Raw genomic sequence first — 18,901 nt, 5'->3', positions numbered from 1 at the left:
TTTTAGACTGAACATCACTTTGTTCATCGCTTTCAGATGTTCAGGTACATCTCAGGTTTAGCCACAAACACTAAACTCAGAGATTAACTCTTTTTCTACTTTTGATTTTCAGGATTTGCTGAAAAAATCTCCTCTAGGAGTCAGATTTTAGACTGAACATCACTTCTTTTCTAACTTTCTGATGTTCAGGTACATCTCAGGTTTAGCCACAAACACTAAACTCAGAGATCAACTCTTCTTCTGCTTTTGATTTTCAGGATTTGCTGAAAAAAATCTCCTCTAGGAGTCGGATTTTAGACTGAACATCACTTTATTCATCGCTTTCAGATGTTCAGGTACATCTCTGAGTTTAGTGTTTGTGGCTAAATCTGTTTAAGTCTTTTTCTACTTTTGATTTTCAGGATTTGCTGAAAAAAATCTCCTCTAGGAGTCGGATTTTAGACTGAACATGACTTTGTTCATCGCTTTCTGATGTTCAGGTACATCTCAGGTTTAGCCACAAACACTAAACTCAGAGATTAACTCTTTTTCTACTTTTGATTTTCAGGATTTGCTGAAAAAAATCTCCCTTCAAGGAGTCGGATTTTAGACTGAACATCACTTCTTTTCTAACTTTCTGATGTTCAGGTACATCTCTGAGTTTAGTGTTTGTTGCTAAATCTGTTTAAGTCTTTTCTACTTTTGATTTTCAGGATTTGCTGAAAAAAATCTCCTCCAGGAGTCGGATTTTAGACTGAACATCACTTCTTTTCTAACTTTCTGATGTTCAGGTACATCTCAGGTTTAGCCACAAACACTAAACTCAGAGATTAACTCTTCTTCTGCATTTGATTTTCAGGATTTGCTGAAAAAATCTCCTCTAGGAGTCGGATTTTAGACTGAACATCACTTCTTTTCTAACTTTCTGATGTTCAAGTACATCTCTGAGTTTAGTGTTTGTGGCTAAATCTGTTTAAGTCTTTTCTACTTTTGATTTTCAGGATTTGCTGAAAAAAATCTCCTCCAGGAGTCGGATTTTAGACTGAACATCACTTCTTTTCTAACTTTCAGATGTTCAGGTACATCTCAGGTTTAGCCACAAACACTAAACTCAGAGATTAACTCTTTTTCTACTTTTGATTTTCAGGATTTGCTGAAAAAAATCTCCTCTAGGAGTCGGATTTTAGACTGAACATCACTTCTTTTCTAACTTTCTGATGTTCAGGTACATCTCTGAGTTTAGTGTTTGTGGCTAAATCTGTTTAAGTCTTTTTCTACTTTTGATTTTCAGGATTTGCTGAAAAAAATCTCCTCTAGGAGTCGGATTTTAGACTGAACATGACTTTGTTCATCGCTTTCTGATGTTCAGGTACATCTCAGGTTTAGCCACAAACACTAAACTCAGAGATTAACTCTTTTTCTACTTTTGATTTTCAGGATTTGCTGAAAAAAATCTCCCTTCAAGGAGTCGGATTTTAGACTGAACATCACTTCTTTTCTAACTTTCTGATGTTCAGGTACATCTCTGAGTTTAGTGTTTGTGGCTAAATCTGTTTAAGTCTTTTCTACTTTTGATTTTCAGGATTTGCTGAAAAAAATCTCCTCCAGGAGTCGGATTTTAGACTGAACATCACTTCTTTTCTAACTTTCTGATGTTCAGGTACATCTCAGGTTTAGCCACAAACACTAAACTCAGAGATTAATTCTTTTTCTGCTTTTGATTTTAGGATTTGCCGAAAAAAATCTCCTCCAGGAGTCGGATTTTAGACTGAACATCACTTCTTTTCTAACTTTCTGATGTTCAGGTACATCTCAGGTTTAGCCACAAACACTAAACTCAGAGATTAACTCTTCTTCTGCTTTTGATTTTCAGGATTTGCTGAAAAAAATCTCCCTTCAAGGAGTCGGATTTTAGACTGAACATCATTTCTTTTCTAACTTTCTGATGTTCAGGTACATCTCAGGTTTAGCCACAAACACTAAACTCAGAGATGTACCTGAACATCTGAAAGTTAGAAAAGAAGTGATGTTCAGTCTAAAATCCGACTCCTAGAGGAGATTTTTTCAGCAAATCCTGAAAATCAAAAGCAGAAGAAGAGTTAATCTTTGAGTTTAGTGTTTGTGGCTAAACCTGAGATGTACCTGAACATCTGAAAGCGATGAACAAAGTGATGTTCAGTCTAAAATCCGACTCCTTGAAGCGAGATTTTTTTCAGCAAATCCTGAAAATCAAAAGTAGAAAAAGACTTAAACAGATTTAGCCAGATTTAGCAATCTGTTTAAGTCTTTTTCTACTTTTGATTTTCAGGATTTGCTGAAAAAAATCTCCTCTAGGAGTCGGATTTTAGACTGAACATGACTTTGTTCATCGCTTTCTGATGTTCAGGTACATCTCAGGTTTAGCCACAAACACTAAACTCAAAGATTAACTCTTCTTCTGCTTTTGATTTTCAGGATTTGCTGAAAAAATCTCCTCTAGGAGTCGGATTTTAGACTGAACATCACTTCTTTTCTAACTTTCTGATGTTCAGGTACATCTCAGGTTTAGCCACAAACACTAAACTCAGAGATTAACTCTTTTTCTACTTTTGATTTTCAGGATTTGCTGAAAAAAATCTCCTCTAGGAGTCGGATTTTAGACCGAACATCACTTCTTTTCTAACTTTCTGATGTTCAGGTACATCTCTGAGTTTAGTGTTTGTGGCTAAATCTGTTTAAGTCTTTTCTACTTTTGATTTTCAGGATTTGCTGAAAAAAATCTCGCTTCAAGGAGTCGGATTTTAGACTGAACATGACTTTGTTCATCGCTTTCTGATGTTCAGGTACATCTCAGGTTTAGCCACAAACACTAAACTCAGAGATTAACTCTTCTTCTGCTTTTGATTTTCAGGATTTGCTGAAAAAATCTCCTCTAGGAGTCGGATTTTAGACTGAACATCACTTCTTTTCTAACTTTCTGATGTTCAGGTACATCTCTGAGTTTAGTGTTTGTGGCTAAATCTGTTTAAGTCTTTTCTACTTTTGATTTTCAGGATTTGCTGAAAAAAATCTCGCTTCAAGGAGTCGGATTTTAGACTGAACATGACTTTGTTCATCGCTTTCTGATGTTCAGGTACATCTCAGGTTTAGCCACAAACACTAAACTCAGAGATTAACTCTTCTTCTGCTTTTGATTTTCAGGATTTGCTGAAAAAATCTCCTCTAGGAGTCGGATTTTAGACTGAACATCACTTCTTTTCTAACTTTCTGATGTTCAGGTACATCTCTGAGTTTAGTGTTTGTGGCTAAATCTGTTTAAGTCTTTTCTACTTTTGATTTTCAGGATTTGCTGAAAAAAATCTCGCTTCAAGGAGTCTGATTTTAGACTGAACATCACTTCTTTTCAAACTTTCTGATGTTCAGGTACATCTCTGAGTTTAGTGTTTGTGGCTAAATCTGTTTAAGTCTTTTTCTACTTTTGATTTTCAGGATTTGCTGAAAAAAATCTCCCTTCAAGGAGTCGGATTTTAGACTGAACATCACTTCTTTTCTAACTTTCTGATGTTCAGGTACATCTCAGGTTTAGCCACAAACACTAAACTCAGAGATCAACTCTTCTTCTGCTTTTGATTTTCAGGATTTGCTGAAAAAAATCTCCTCAAGGAGTCGGATTTTAGACTGAACATCACTTTATTCATCGCTTTCAGATGTTCAGGTACATCTCTGAGTTTAGTGTTTGTAGCTAAATCTGTTTAAGTCTTTTTCTACTTTTGATTTTCAGGATTTGCTGAAAAAAATCTCCTCTAGGAGTCGGATTTTAGACTGAACATCACTTTGTTCATCGCTTTCAGATGTTCAGGTACATCTCAGGTTTAGCCACAAACACTAAACTCAAAGATTAACTCTTCTTCTGCTTTTGATTTTCAGGATTTGCTGAAAAAAATCTCCTCCAGGAGTCGGATTTTAGACTGAACATCACTTCTTTTCTAACTTTCAGATGTTCAGGTACATCTCAGGTTTAGCCACAAACACTAAACTCAGAGATTAACTCTTCTTCTGCTTTTGATTTTCAGGATTTGCTGAAAAAAATCTCCCTTCAAGGAGTCGGATTTTAGACTGAACATCACTTCTTTTCTAACTTTCAGATGTTCAGGTACATCTCTGAGTTTAGTGTTTGTGGCTAAATCTGTTTAAGTCTTTTCTACTTTTGATTTTCAGGATTTGCTGAAAAAAATCTCCTCCAGGAGTCGGATTTTAGACTGAACATCACTTCTTTTCTAACTTTCTGATGTTCAGGTACATCTCTGAGTTTAGTGTTTGTGGCTAAATCTGTTTAAGTCTTTTCTACTTTTGATTTTCAGGATTTGCTGAAAAAAATCTCCTCTAGGAGTCGGATTTTAGACTGAACATGACTTTGTTCATAGCTTTCTGATGTTCAGGTACATCTCAGGTTCAGCCACAAACACTAAACTCAGAGATTAACTCTTCTTTTGCTTTTGATTTTCAGGATTTGCTGAAAAAATCTCCTCTAGGAGTCGGATTTTAGACTGAACATCACTTCTTTTCTAACTTTCTGATGTTCAGGTACATCTCTGAGTTTAGTGTTTGTGGCTAAATCTGTTTAAGTCTTTTCTACTTTTGATTTTCAGGATTTGCTGAAAAAATCTCCTCCAGGAGTCGGATTTTAGGCTGAACATCACTTTGTTCATCGCTTTCAGATGTTCAGGTACATCTCAGGTTTAGCCACAAACACTAAACTCAGAGATTAACTCTTCTTCTGCTTTTGATTTTCAGGATTTGCTGAAAAAATCTCCTCTAGGAGTCGCATTTTAGACTGAACATCACTTCTTTTCTAACTTTCTGATGTTCAGGTACATCTCAGGTTTAGCCACAAACACTAAACTCAGAGATTAACTCTTCTTTTGCTTTTGATTTTCAGGATTTGCTGAAAAAAATCTCCTCTAGGAGTCGGATTTTAGACTGAACATGACTTTGTTCATCGCTTTCTGATGTTCAGGTACATCTCAGGTTTAGCCACAAACACTAAACTCAGAGATCAACTCTTTTTCTACTTTTGATTTTCAGGATTTGCTGAAAAAATTCTCCTCAAGGAGTCTGCTTTTAATTTTCAGGATTTGCTGAAGATAATCTCCTGTAGGAGTTGGATTTTACACTGAACATCACTTTGTTTATAGCATTCAGATGCTGTCTGCTCCCAGATTTTTTTAAATGCAAAAATAAGAAGTCCTCTAATCCTCCTGTCCTCTAATCCCTTATAATTGAATTTTCTATTACTAACCACTGTGTCTCACCATCTCCCCTCCCCTCTCCCTCCATCTTCTTGTGGTCTGGAGTGCCGTGTATCAGACCTGTGGAGCTCCATAAACTACATCTGTCCCAGTCATCATGGCCTCCTCCAGTTGTCCACTCCTATCTAGATGAACAATTCACCAACCTGCCCATGATTCCTGTTATACTCACAAACTGTCTCATAGATCATCAGCTATGTGTTATATTACTAGACCCTACATGTTTCCTTCAGCTTGATGTATGTATCTATGACAGAAGTTTGTTTGTCTCGTTTCTCCTGCTCTTCTTTTCTCTTTATCTTCTCTGTTTCTAACCGGCTGGCCTTCGGCAGATGGGTCCCTCCATATGAGCTTGGTTCTGCTCAAGGTTTCTTCCTGTTAAAAGGGAGTTTTTCCTTGCCACCGTCGCCCTCAGGCTTGCTCTGGAGGTTGTAGGCTGGTTTTTGTGAAGCGTCTTGAGACGTTTTGTATTGTTATTGGCGCTATATAAATAAAATTGAATTGAATTGAAATTGAATCTCAGGGTAATACTTTCTATGAAGGTTGTATTTATAATGCCCTATGAATGCACTCATAATGTTTTATAAGGTGTCTATAAAGCATTATAATGGTCATTATTACCATCTATACATATTCACAAGTCGTCATAACCAACTTCATGATGCATTATGACAACTGGTTATGAATGATTATAATTTTAATCTGAATAGTGCATAATAAATATGTCAATATCTGCCTAGTCACTTGTTAATGTTATGATGCATCATAACTACTTGGCTTTGCTAAATGTGCATAGTGATGCATAATAAGTTTTGACTTCGCCTTTAGTCCTTTATATCTGTAGCTATAAGTATATGTAATAAAGTTATAATAATGTATACATCTCTCTACAGCACACATTTATAAACAGCTATGCAATATCATAAGTGCTATTTGTCAGCGCTAAGTAAAGTGACAAGAACATGACACTATTATTAACAGATATAATTAATTATAATTAACAGATACTATGTTAATATCATAGGTGTTATTTGTCAGCTTTAGGTAAATTAGTGCAAATTAGGTGTTGTTATAAATAGATGTAAGACTATTATAAACAAATATGAGGCACAATGAAATGAGAGCCTGGACAGAAAGACAAAAGGGATGTATTTAGTTCACTTTACTTTCATTTAAATCACACTAAAACACTTGAGAGGAAGTCAAGTTTGTTATGGTGCCCATAGAGAGCAATGCTCTTCAGACCTCTTGGAAGCCCCACACATCTTCTTAGGTGGTTGCTGATCTTTCTGTCAAGGGTTTCTACTGTCTAGATTGGCACTTCATAGACGTGGAGTACAGGATCCTGGAAAGGATGCCATGTTGGTAAAACCAAGCTTTGAACTTCCCTGGCAATCCAGACTAGTCCACTGACTTCAGCCTTCTTTCCAGTTTAGTGCAGATTGATTTGCTTGATGCTGCGTCCCTCAGACCCCTTACCAAAGCTCACGACAGGCTCATCTGATGGTCGGGATTGTTGCACCTGCAACGCTGAACTGCTACTTGTCATCTACTTTTCCTCTACTTGGCACTATTGATCTTGACCTGGCTGGTTTAAAGCGCATCCTCGCATCCACCATCGGCTTTTCGAGACCCTTTAGAATCTACCGGCAGCCTGGGACTGATTCTGTGGTGACTGTGAGGTCGTCTATAAACGCTCTGATCGGTGGCTGGCGTTACGCAGACTTCGTCCTGCACTCTGGTTCAGCAGACTTTGTGAGCATGTTTATGGCCAGGGAGAATGTCTTGATCTTGTGCCAGCCTGATGTCACTGCTTCTGAACAGGTTCTCATCCTGAAGTTGTTATAATAGTCAGTGTTGAGGTCTCTGACTCTGCTGGGGACATGATGTTTTGTCAGAGTGAGCTGCACAAGCTTGTGTGGAATTGAGCCACATGCATTGACAGATTAAAATGCACATTAATTTTTTTTTTTCAAGGAAAGTTTCTGTCTATACAGTATATGGTATGTCCACCAGACCTACTCGCATTTTTGTTTAATTAACTATGCTCTGCTGCACCTCCACCAGTTAGAAGAAATCGTTGGTTTATCCACTTAAGTTATTTTTATTTAAATTGTTGTTACAATTCTCATGGTACCAATAAGATTCCCATAGGAAGTGAACTGATGCAGAATGCAACAGGTTTCACAAGATTTCAGCTATTCCTACAGTGTTGCAGCCCAGGAAACCCTTGTAGCCGGGTAACAGTCTGCATACAATGTAGCGTGTAGTAGTGCCAAAATGCTGAGTCAGAAATATGTCTTTTAAACTTTGAAATGTAAAATTAACAGTGAAAAGCACTGACGTAACCCTGTTTGGACAGACAAATACTTGCTTATTTTACCATTAAGTTCAAATTTAATTTGCATATTTATCTTAAAATGTATCTGTATTGATTTAAAATTTGCTATTGCTAGTGGCCTAACATTTATGGCTCGGGTAGACTACAGTGAAGCCAATGTGTTAAGTGCAAAAAACTAATCAGGGCAAACACACTGGGAGAAACCAATGAGCAATACACGGAAAATAAGGAACTTAACAAATTAAAAAAGAAAACTCAGAACATCTGCACAAATAAAAGACAAAGACACAGAACCATCACAATAATAAAGTGTTCACACACTTTTGACCATGATACTCTGGCCCCCACTTAAAAAGCCAGAGCACAAATTAAGTGTAAAATAAGGAAAAGTGACTCATCATTTATTATGATGTGTTTATTAGATAATACGAATATAAATTTATTTTAATTTAATTTCACAAGTTGATGTGCTAACATTTTAAAAACTAAAGATAAATTACAAATAAAATCACAATTTATTACTATTATTATCTGTGTCTCTTAATAAACACATTGAGCAGCATCGGTATTAAAGAAGGAATTGCATCCAGTCAAGACAGCCTTTTAAGTTTTGTGCCAATTCCGATCATAGCAGTGGTCCTGTGTTCACAATCGTAGTACGACCTGATCCTTTAGTTAATTCACCTTGTATGTAACAGTCTCCCTGTTTTACTAGAAACCCATCCTGCCAATAACATCATTTCCTGAGCTCTTCTTGTCCCTTTTATGTTGCTATAAATTTTCTTATGGATCCATGATTCTTTTCAAGGCAGGAGTAGGTCTTTCTTATGGTTCAAATACGAGGTTTATTTTAACGTCTTCTCATCACCCAGGGGTAGTTATCTGGGCCATGGCCTGTTTCATCCTGTCTCTAGCAAGAGCGTAGCGCTTCACAATTTGCCGCACGTGCTCTTCTTCCTCCCGCTGCAAGATTCGCAGAAAGTTGCACAACTCAGGAAAGCTGAAGGCATCCCACTGTGGAGGAGAGCAAGCGCATGTTAAAAGCAACTATACATACAAAATATATGTCGTTAAACAAAAGGTTTACAACAGGTCAACGAAGGTATCACAGAGGCGAACTGAAACGTACATTTACGTCCCCTGTCTCGTTTTCTTTCAACACCAGACTCAAGGCTGTTTCTCTGGGGCCAGCACACAGACGCAGATACAGAGGACGCTCGTCGTCAGACAGTTTACGCATGTACACTGGGGGGGAAAAACAATCAGAGCTTCTGAATTTGGTACCTGTTTTGTTTTCTGGTAAACAACTCATCACCATGCAGCATCCTACCTTGACCTTGTCTGTCAGAGCGCTCAAACAAGGCGAACTTTGCCGGGTTGTCCACCATGGTGAACTTGTTGAGCAGGGCCTCGATGACTTCTCGCACCCGTGTTTCGGAGCTTATGTGCAGGTGCTTCGCTGTGTCTTTGGGGAGGTAGAAAGACGTCCGCCGCTTCATATGTCTGCCTTGCTGGTCGCCCTCCTGTGTGGAGCCCAGGCTCTGAGGGGGGGGCAAGGAGATGGGACGGACTAACTGAAAATGGACCTTGATGAAACCAGTGTAGGACCCGTCTTTATTCTGCAGGGTAGACAGAGATGGAGCATAAGATTGGGACTAAACTCAGTCCGTCCTGGATCATATGATCATATCTTACAACTACAGTGCATGTTTTTGCGTGACTGAATGTTCAGAAAAGTCACTCACATCCACCATGTACAGGTTGCTGTTGATCTGAGCGTTGTAATCGATAACCCTCTGTTGAATCTCACCAGCAGTCAGCTCCTGTTTGCCCAACTCTGTCTTTTCATCCTGAAAAAAAAAAGAGGACAGGCAGAGCAACAATGAGACAACATGATGGAAAGCGTCAAATCACTTACCACTCCTTGCAGGATGAAATTTGATTGTTAATCTATGGTTTAGCCTCACCTTGTGAAAGAAAGACGCACATGCAGTGAAATACAGTTCTAGCTCTGAGCCGCTATATTCCTGACGGCATTCACTTGCTGTGTTTCCCCAAGTCATTGTAAAAGCTCAGATTTCTGTCATCAAACGTATCCGTTTTAAAATAACCCCTGGAGCTGCATGGAACAATGGCTTCGCTGTCCTCCTCGTCTCTCTTCTGTTCTGCCAGCAGCTCTTTTGACATCAGCATCTCCACTTGCTCCTCCCCATCAATAAAACCTGACAAAGATGTTTGGAGGGTCAGCCCAATCCCAGTGAGAGCTGTTTAATTATTCTAAAAGCTAAGCTTTCTCCTGAAGTTAGGACATACTTTCTCTTGCCCCAACCTGACCCTATAATTTATAATTGTCAGTATCGCAAGCTTTGTTTTTTGTAGAATTCACTATTCTGCTGCACCTTCCCCAAGAAGCATTTAGAGTAGACCATTTAAATTATTTCATTAATTACAGGTTTTCAGTGATTCTCTCTTAGTGTTTTCAGTGATTGGTTATTCCTGGGTAGAGATCATTTGCAAAATAAGATAAATAAAAAGGTCCTTCGGTGTTTCTCTGGACAGCTGTTTAATTGCTGAAGGTTAAGTTATCCCCTCCCCTCAGTTGTCTCCTGAATTACTTTCTGAATAGATGCACTGACGACGAATGGGCAATAAAACCAGTACTCCTGAGGATATATGGCTCAGCTACACACCGTGGACAGCAGCGGACAATCTGGCAGCCTCCATCTGCTTTGACCTACCCACCTACACCATATGACCAGCGCTGAGCATTTTTCTTGGAACCACTTGTTCCTGGTTGCACATTTAAATGTAATGTCAGAATTTACGCTTTAAGGATTAAGTAAATATTATTTTTAATGATATAATACCAAACATTTCAGGTGTACTATTGGTGGCATTGCTCCTTACCACATTTGTGTCAGTCTCGATGGAGTCAACAGAGAAATCTGCATGATTTGTGAACAAACTCCCATGTGTGCTGCAGTCCAGCTGGATGAACGGTCTGCAGCGGTAGTGACAAGTGTAGCTGCAGTCTAAGGAGAGAGAGACGGACAGAAACCATTACAGGGCGCAGGTATAGCAAATTCAGATTTGTTTCAGCTTTGCTTTGGCAAGAGGTCATCGGGTCAGAGACGTCTGCAGTGTCAACTGTTCATCTCTCAGCAGTTAGTTTCTTCGTGAAATGGGCCTGATGCTACAATAGAAAGGCAGAGGAGCAAAGAGACTCCCAGGCTGTATCAGAAAGGAGCTGTACCGTGAAGCTTTCCAGAGCTTCCTACAGATTAGGCAAAAGCCTGGGGTGAAGTTTGTCCTGAATGGAAACACTAACATGGGCATCCTGAAATCTGGAGATACTAGAAAGCGAGATGTGAATGGACATGACATAGTTACTATAAGAATGCAGGGCTGATTTAGGCTTTATGTTCAACAAGGCGTCAACATGGTTAATGATTCTATTGTTTAATTCATCATAACAGAAATCTACACACCTACAAAGAAAAAAATGACTCTATATTCTTCAAATATATTGTATATATTTCTAATCTATACACATGAAGGCCAAAACCAATGTCTTTCACCATTGTGCTCTCAGCAGCTAATCATTTTCAACAAACAAGCAGAACATCATGACCACTGACAGGAGAAGTGAATAACATTGGGAAATTTCTGGACCTGGCATTCATGTAGATGTTACTTAAACACCACCCACCTAGACCAGACCAGACACCCCCACTCCACAGCAACGACACAGCAGGATGCAGCCTGACACACACACACACACACACACACACACACACACACACACACACACACACACACAAACACACACACAAACACACACACAGAGAAACAGTAGTAGGAACAACTAAAAAAAAACTTGAAGAACAGAACAAGGAGTTGACCTGGCCCCCAAATTCACTAGATCCCAAATTGATCAAGTATCTGTGGTATGATCCACAGAGGCCCCTCCCCTCAACCTATAGGATCCAAAGACCCCACTAACAACACTGTGTTGCCAGACACCACAAACACACACTGTTCTGGAGGCACAAGGGAGAGCTACACAATGTTAGGAAGGTGGTCTTAATGTTATGCCTGATCTGTGTGTTCCTTCATAAGATTTCATTTCTAAAGAGTCATCTTATATAAACTTCCATTTTCACAAAAGGTAAATAATTCTCTAGAATAACTAAACAAGACATTTTTCAGCTAATCAAATAGGAGTCAATAGTGCTGTTGTTGGGGACTGACTGCAGCAGGACGGTGAATGAGGAACTGACTCAGAGTAAATGACGGTGCCCATGTTCTTCATAAATGCTGTGTGCATCGGCTCATTTATGTGTTTTTAGGTCTGTTACACATATCATCAGGCTCCGCTCACATAGACTTGCATTTGTGTGAGGATTACCTCTTAGCTTGTTTGTTGCCAATCAGATAAACACAGATTTTTTTACCAGACTCAGTCTTTAAACAGATCCATAACCATTTGTGGGAGGTACTCACTGGCACAGCGTAAACTCTGCTTGTAAAGTCCCCAGATGAATTCTCCACACAGGTCACACCAGGTGAGATGAGTGTAACTGTCAGGCTGGAAGTCGTGACCCACGCCAGCCTCTCCCGCATGGCATCCGGGGGCTTCAATGCTGACACTGTCTCCAACCAGACGGACAACGTGGTAGTGGCCGGGCTGTCCTGGGTTTCCGGGCGCGTGGGCCGTGTGGACGGCTGGAGCAGCTAGCTCGATGGGATCACTCACACTGAGGTCTTTCAGCTCGATCAGCTCACACTTAGACATCCTGTCCTCGGTGCGAATACTGGCATGTCAAGCAAGCACTAGCTGTCCATGAGCTTTTTGTTGCAGTCCACTTTCAAAGCAGCGTTTTATTTAGAGGGACAATTATCCTCTAAATTTTTATCAGCTGCAAGAGACAGATTGAAATTATTACACATTGTTGTACATCTGAGAGAGAATCTGGCACGTTTGAATCTGTTTATGAGGCAATACAGCATAATATTCAGTGTCTGTATGGACTTCACTAACAGAAAAACAAAGATTAACCTTCGCTGTCTGAAGCCAGGATTCATACGATTATATTAAAATGTGGGACAAGATGACGAATATAATCCCACGCAATCCAGGGACGACTCAAACTGTGGCAGTGACTCAAAGCTGCATGTTTTGGTCAAAACACTGTTAATGTGTGTTAATGTCACTGATTAGATTCAGAAAGAGGAAAAAAACAAGAAGAAGAAAAACAAAACAACAAGCACATCAAAGCAAACCAAAGAAACGAGGGAGAATTTTCAGACCCCTATAGATAAAGGTTAAAACTCACATCAGCCCAAGTGTCAGCCATCGCTGCTAAAAAACCGCTCCCCAAAATGCCACAAATGTGCAGGTTGGTTGGAACAGCGCTAATCATTTGTGGTGCTGTTAAACCGGATGTTTTGATTGAGATTGTCAAAAATACTAAAAACACAATACAATACAATTGAATAGTGACCATGGACACTAACTAGGCCTCATTTACTAACAGTAGGCTAGTGCACATATATATTTATATATTTTCTTGTTACTGGTTCTCCGTTGTATTTCAATGGGTACATTCACTGCTGGTTTATAAAAATGAGATATTAAACTTCAGTTTAAACACACATTTTTATAGTTTTTATTTTAATGTATTAGTAATGACGAATCTGCACATGATTTGACATTTTGCTGCAGCATCTTACCTTATGATAAATAAATCCACCAGTGATCACACCACTTTGAATGAGGAAGAAGAACAAGTGTAAAATGTTGACAGGTGACTCTAAAACTTTGCCAAATTAGTTTCGTCGTGTAGCTGCGCTGTGACTTGAATGTGAACGACCCGGGTTTCTTTTTTTTTGTGCGTTTTGCCAAGTGGGTCACCACACGGCACAGTTATTCACGCAGAGCGACAAGGACGCATTGTAACCAGGATCACCCATGCATGTTTTTATTCAATTATTATTTTATAACGGTTTATGCTCGATTCAAACTATGACTTTAGTCTGTGTCATAAATCATTGCTTCATTAGTCTGTGGTAGTTTCTAAATGCAGCTCTGCGTGCAGCCGGACCGGACGGCCAGTTTAATCCTGTAGTCTGAAGCGGGACGGCGAACTCAGTTGACACCAAATGTCACAAAGGATTTTGTTTCTGACCGCGAGACTGATAAAGAATGGCCTTACCTTGTTTACTTCATTGTTTACTTCATCACCACCACTCGTCGTAGAGACGGTCCGGAGAATAAAAGCAGTTCGTGGATGAATTAGCGCCGAACAGTCCCCCGGAGGCAGAGACGCACACACACTGGAGTTTGCGCATGCACATTGAGAGTGTGGGATTACCGTCTAATCCCACTAATTTAGATGTGTTTTAAAGTGCACTGGGAGAGGAATCCCCTCTGTTCTCACTCACAGACCTACATGGGTTTACTGTGGTGAAGTGGTAAGTAAATCACACTGTTATACACATATAATGACTGTACACTATAACCTCTCTGTAATATTTAAAATATTATATTTCAGTATCAGATTTCTCACCGGTTAATTCACAGTTGGGTTAATGTATGAATAATAATAATATTTATGTATTAATTGTATTCATACATAAATGACTCTTGTTTTCTTGTTTTATTTGATGATGTTGTTTCGCTTATTTTAGCTCATATCTATTTCTTTTTAAAAAAAAAATGTCTGTGTTTTTTTTTTTAATATTTGTTCTGCCTGTAGAGTATTTTGAATGTGCTGAAGGAAAAAAAAAATCTTTGTCTTGGTTAAAATCGTTACTGTATCAAGTGTATAAAATGCCAAATTTTCACATTTGTATTAGTTCTTTAATTATGATATATAAAATATTATAAATCATATAAGTCTTTTTTCCCCCTTTAAAAATCTTAATCCAACAGGGGAATGGTGGATAAATCTGTTTAATCTTTGATTAGGAGACATTTGGGAATGATTCAGGGAGGCAAAAAAAACCTCCAGGCTCAAATATGGCACATGAAATGCTTTTCTCACTCTCAAACAGGACACGCTGGAATACAACGCTGCCGTCTCATAATCTCTCACAGTTATGTCTTTTTCAGTCTATTCGGCCTGGGACAATTCTCCATCTATACAAGTAGTACAAATACTGATTTCAATATGGTTGGAGACTTTTGAATCCACAGCATAAAATGTCATGTCATCAGGAAGTTAAACATATTATCAGCAACACACCAACAGTTCAGTAAAATGTGTGGCATCTATATACACTGGAGAACTGGATAATTATAACTGATTTAGTACTTGATATACTATGGGGAGTTATATCTAACTAGTTACCTCTGCAGATTTTGAATGAGACCGATGTTGACGACTACGACGGAAGTGTACGTAATGCCAAGACTTAGTAGCACAATCTGCAGGCACTTATTTGCATTCCACAGCTGCATTCCTTTAAAAGATGTCTTATTTTGAAGTCAAACTTTGGTGACACCATGTGGACTGATCACTCTTGTATGAATGCAGGTCACAACAAGAGCCTGAAGCTGTCAAACAGGCAGTCTAGTGGAGGAAAACAGAGGGAGCTTTACGGTTTATCTCACTTTGTTTTATAAATAATGAAGAGACCATGTGGCACCCTACTTTAAGAATTATCGTGTGTAAGACGGAGAGAGAAAGACAGACAGGACTGAAGGGAGGGACCTTCACAATGAGCATGTTGTTGTTTTTCTGTGCTGCCTCTATGTCCCAGTGTTCGGAGGCCCTGCAGAGTCACAGGCCTATTAGAGAGTAACTGGAGCACAATGACCAGTCAACAGCTGACCCGTGCGCGTCTGCTGGATGTGGAGCCATGAGCCTCAGACTTCCCATACAGTAATGAGCGTACGTGTTGGGGGCTTCTTTGTGGCAGGTGAGACTCTTGATTCTTGATGACCTGTGCACCCACTAATATCACAAGCTCCTTCACCCATGGCCTCAGGTTTGAATGTAATGATCCACGGTTCACATCTCTGCCGGAGCACACATACAGAAACAACGAACCCATCAAAGTTCATCAGGACAGGCAGGATTTTAAAGTTTCAAAAATTACAGTACTTTCAGTCATTTTAACTTTATTCACAAACTATATTGAATACTTTTGCTTTAAATTAACAAATTTATTTATTTATTTATTTTTTTGACATCTGTAGAATTTGACATTGTGCTAATTGTTTTGTTTCCAGAAAGATTATGTGACCAGCATCCACGTCAGCCAGGAATTGATGTGTTAAGTTGACCCGAATAAACAGAGGTGACTTCCGGACAAACCGAGATTTTAAGAATAAAAGCGTTCATTTAAATGTTGTCACATCCTTATTGCGTTTCCATAGTAATCTCCAAATCTGTTACAAAATACCAAACTTTTTATATTTTTATATAGAACCAGACAGTGACATGTCTGGTTCATAACTCTCTGAGACTGCTCCCTCATGGATTTAAACCATTTTTATTTCTATAACATTGGTAGGAATCCAAATTGTCTCAAAGATGCTTTGATTGATTTAAATCAGTAACAGAAACAAACCTTGTGGCAGCTACAGCTTTGTCCGCCCACAACAAAAATAATGTAAACTCTGTATATGTACATGTCAATAACAATGTCCATTGTGCAGGCAGTAGTGCAAAGCACTCTGTAATATTAGTATAAGTGCAAATACAGTAATATACAGTAATCTGTAGTATAGCTATGGTGTAAATAGTCTGTAAATGGCAGAATGCAAGATTACACACTGCACATTATGAAGTGCAATAGCAAGAAGGAAAAAGAACCTACAGAGATGACAGCAGTGCAAACATTTATTGGCTGTATAGATGCATACATCAATAACAACGCTCACCCACTCTGTAATCAGACATAGATAGATAGATAGATAGATAGATAGATAGATAGATAGATAGATAGATAGATAGATAGATAGATAGATAGATAGATAGATAGATTCTGGTGACAATAAACACGACTTGATTCTTGACCTTTATTCTGAAAAGAAAACCCGGACATTATTTTTTAGATCGGTGGGCGGAGCCAACCCCCAGCGGAGCCAAATCTGAGAGTTTGACTGAGATGAATTAATGATCGGTAAAATATACAGACATGTGACTGATATGTGTTAATGTAGTCTTCCGTTTGTCTTGTAGTTTATTTACATGAAGCAGCTCTGCAGCAGAGGGAAGTAAAAGACTTTTAACCGACCATCACTTCCGCTTTCCTCGCTGCCTTAAACTGACCGGGTTCACGTACTGACAGTCTGGTGTCTAAAGTTCATTTTAAACATGATCAACAACAGAGACACCGAAGCGGAGCCTCGGTTTTACGGCTTTGCCAGAAAAGCTTCTGCGGTTCTTACCCACTTCATCTGTGTCTTCTTCACTGCATTCATCGCAGTTTTGTCTCGACCTGGTACAAGTGAGTGCTCTTTCACGTTCATTTTCATATCAGTGTGTTTTCAGTGCGTCTCTTCTTTGCATAGCGCTGGTTGATTCATTCCCCTTTCTTGCTTTTTGTTTTCAGGTTGGTTTTCTTGGCATCCTTTCTTCATGACACTAGCTGTAAGTTGAAACATCGCAACTTGGAAACACGCGAAACAAAGAGATGAACCAAACACTTCACCTTTAAATTTAGATCCTAAACATTTGGTCGATTAATCGGTTGCCAACCACTAACCGGTTTATGCAGTTGTAATGAATAAATCTCTACTTGTATTTGTCAATCTGCACATTTCAGATTATATTTTATATTATCAAACAGACAGACAGATTAACACGTCCGGAAAATATATTTTTTTTAACTTTCTGTCTTTCTTGCCACCAGTTCTGCTTCCTCATGACAGAAGCTGTGCTCCTCTTCTCACCTCATGCCTCCCTCATCAAAAAGTTTTCACACAAGACCAAAGGCCGTGTTCACTGGGTCCTGCAGGTCCTCTGTGTGTCCTGTGCGGCCCTGGGCCTGGCTGCCATCTCCTACAACAAACACCTCAACGGGAAGCCCCACTTCACCTCGTGGCACGGCCTGCTGGGCCTGTTCACGGTGTGCGTGGTCGGCGTGCAGTCTTTGGCGGCCCTGCCCCTCAGTTACCATTCTCTGGCCAAAGGCTGGTCCCTCGCCAAACTGAAGCGCTACCACGCGGCGTCAGGACTCGTCACCTACCTGCTTGGCAGTGGCAGCCTGCTCCTCGGCCTCAGCTCGGCTTGGTTCACTGCAGCTGTCAAGGAACACACATGGTACCTGTCGGCGCTCTGCCCTGCTTTCTGTGCCCTCATCATCATGAACCAAGTCTCCAGTTCTTACATGGCTAAAAAGCGGCTGCAGTCCTGACGAAGGACGTGATACGGACTCTGAGACTCTAAGAGACAGAACTTGCCATCAGAATTACTTGAAAGTCAAAATGGATTCAATTTCATCTGCCACATGCTTGTCTGTCTTTTCTTATCTAGCATTTGCCAAAAAATATCCACAAGATTGCAGTCATTGGGTTTTTATCTTTAAATTTGATCTTTAAATCTTATTTTGCAGTTAAATGCATAAGTGTTACATGTTGGCCTTCGATGTTTGATTTCTAATCAAGAGCAAAATGAATGATATTCACACCAGTTAAACCATGAGCTTCAGTTTTTACAGCGGATGAAAATGAAAATGTTGACACGCCGACCTCAAACTGAGAACGCGTGAACTGAGCTGCACACCAGCCGTATTAATTAAGCATGTTTCAGTGGCCTCACACGGCTGCAAGCAAAGGCTTTAGACATAACTTCTGAAAACCTGTCTGGTTTTAGTCAAACTAAAATTCATTTAATTAAAAATACACATGAGTGGTGGGACTCCAGGTTATTGAACGTCAGTGGTTCTTTGTTTTGTTCATTTTAAGAAGTTTTCAGTTTGCTTTGGGTCGTTGTCCATCCGCACTTTGAAAATCTGCCCTGTCAGTTTTGTGAAAGTGAAGTTTCATCCGGCTTCTCTCAGGAGTCACAGAGTGAAAACCAGTGACCCAGTTCCAGTTTTATTGAGACAGATCCTCTCTATCCATTCCTTCTTCTTAAGAACTGCCACATAGTTTATTTAGTCACAAGGTTCTACTATTATGTTATCTGATAAATCTCCCATAAATTTTGTTTTTAATCTCAGGTCACTTATTATTTTCCCGTCTTTTGGATGATGGATGCTGCTGTTTACTGAAAATTCAGTCAAGTTTAAACAAGCTATGTTGAAAAATACGGTCGGAAATAAAAGCTTTTGTAAATGA

At 39.3% G+C, this 18,901-nt stretch overlaps 2 protein-coding genes across 2 annotated transcripts; one reads left to right on the top strand and one right to left on the bottom strand.

Moving 5' to 3' along the window:
- Window positions 1–7,786: 7,786 nt before the first annotated feature.
- On the bottom strand, window positions 7,787–13,956 carry rassf1 (Ras association domain family member 1). Its single transcript, XM_047583385.1, has 7 exons — window positions 13,824–13,956; window positions 12,112–12,527; window positions 10,516–10,640; window positions 9,354–9,458; window positions 8,939–9,227; window positions 8,738–8,853; window positions 7,787–8,622 (listed from the first exon to the last, which is right to left on the bottom strand). The coding sequence occupies exons 2-7, from the start codon at window positions 12,401–12,403 to the stop codon at window positions 8,473–8,475; spliced, it is 1,077 nt and encodes a 358-aa protein (XP_047439341.1). The 5' UTR covers window positions 12,404–12,527; window positions 13,824–13,956; the 3' UTR covers window positions 7,787–8,472.
- A 2,729-nt stretch (window positions 13,957–16,685) lies between these two features.
- Window positions 16,686–18,901, top strand: LOC125006773 (transmembrane reductase CYB561D2). Its single transcript, XM_047583142.1, has 3 exons — window positions 16,686–17,067; window positions 17,173–17,210; window positions 17,473–18,901. Exons 1-3 carry the CDS (start codon window positions 16,935–16,937, stop codon window positions 17,974–17,976), a joined length of 675 nt encoding a protein of 224 aa, XP_047439098.1. The 5' UTR covers window positions 16,686–16,934; the 3' UTR covers window positions 17,977–18,901.

Source organism: Mugil cephalus, chromosome 4, assembly GCF_022458985.1.
Source record: "Mugil cephalus isolate CIBA_MC_2020 chromosome 4, CIBA_Mcephalus_1.1, whole genome shotgun sequence".
In the NCBI taxonomy this organism is placed as follows: domain Eukaryota; kingdom Metazoa; phylum Chordata; class Actinopteri; order Mugiliformes; family Mugilidae; genus Mugil; species Mugil cephalus.
Note: the sequence above shows the minus strand (reverse complement) of the source record. Positions and strands in the feature narration are given on the sequence as shown.

What these genes read in the sequence shown, in the direction of transcription:
- LOC125006773 (XM_047583142.1), top strand. Translation starts at nt 16,935, where the DNA reads ATGATCAACAACAGAGACACCGAAGCGGAGCCTCGGTTTTACGGCTTT. An exon ending in TTTGTCTCGACCTGGTACAA is followed by an intron (nt 17,068 to 17,172) that starts GTGAGTGCTCTT and finishes TTTTGTTTTCAG; the next exon opens with GTTGGTTTTCTTGGCATCCT. An exon ending in CTTTCTTCATGACACTAGCT is followed by an intron (nt 17,211 to 17,472) that starts GTAAGTTGAAAC and finishes TCTTGCCACCAG; the next exon opens with TTCTGCTTCCTCATGACAGA.
- rassf1 (XM_047583385.1), bottom strand. Translation starts at nt 12,403, where the DNA reads ATGTCTAAGTGTGAGCTGATCGAGCTGAAAGACCTCAGTGTGAGTGAT. An exon ending in TCGAGACTGACACAAATGTG is followed by an intron (nt 9,459 to 10,515) that starts GTAAGGAGCAAT and finishes TTTTTTTTTCAG; the next exon opens with GATGAAAAGACAGAGTTGGG. An exon ending in CTCTGACAGACAAGGTCAAG is followed by an intron (nt 8,854 to 8,938) that starts GTAGGATGCTGC and finishes TTTCCCCCCCAG; the next exon opens with TGTACATGCGTAAACTGTCT.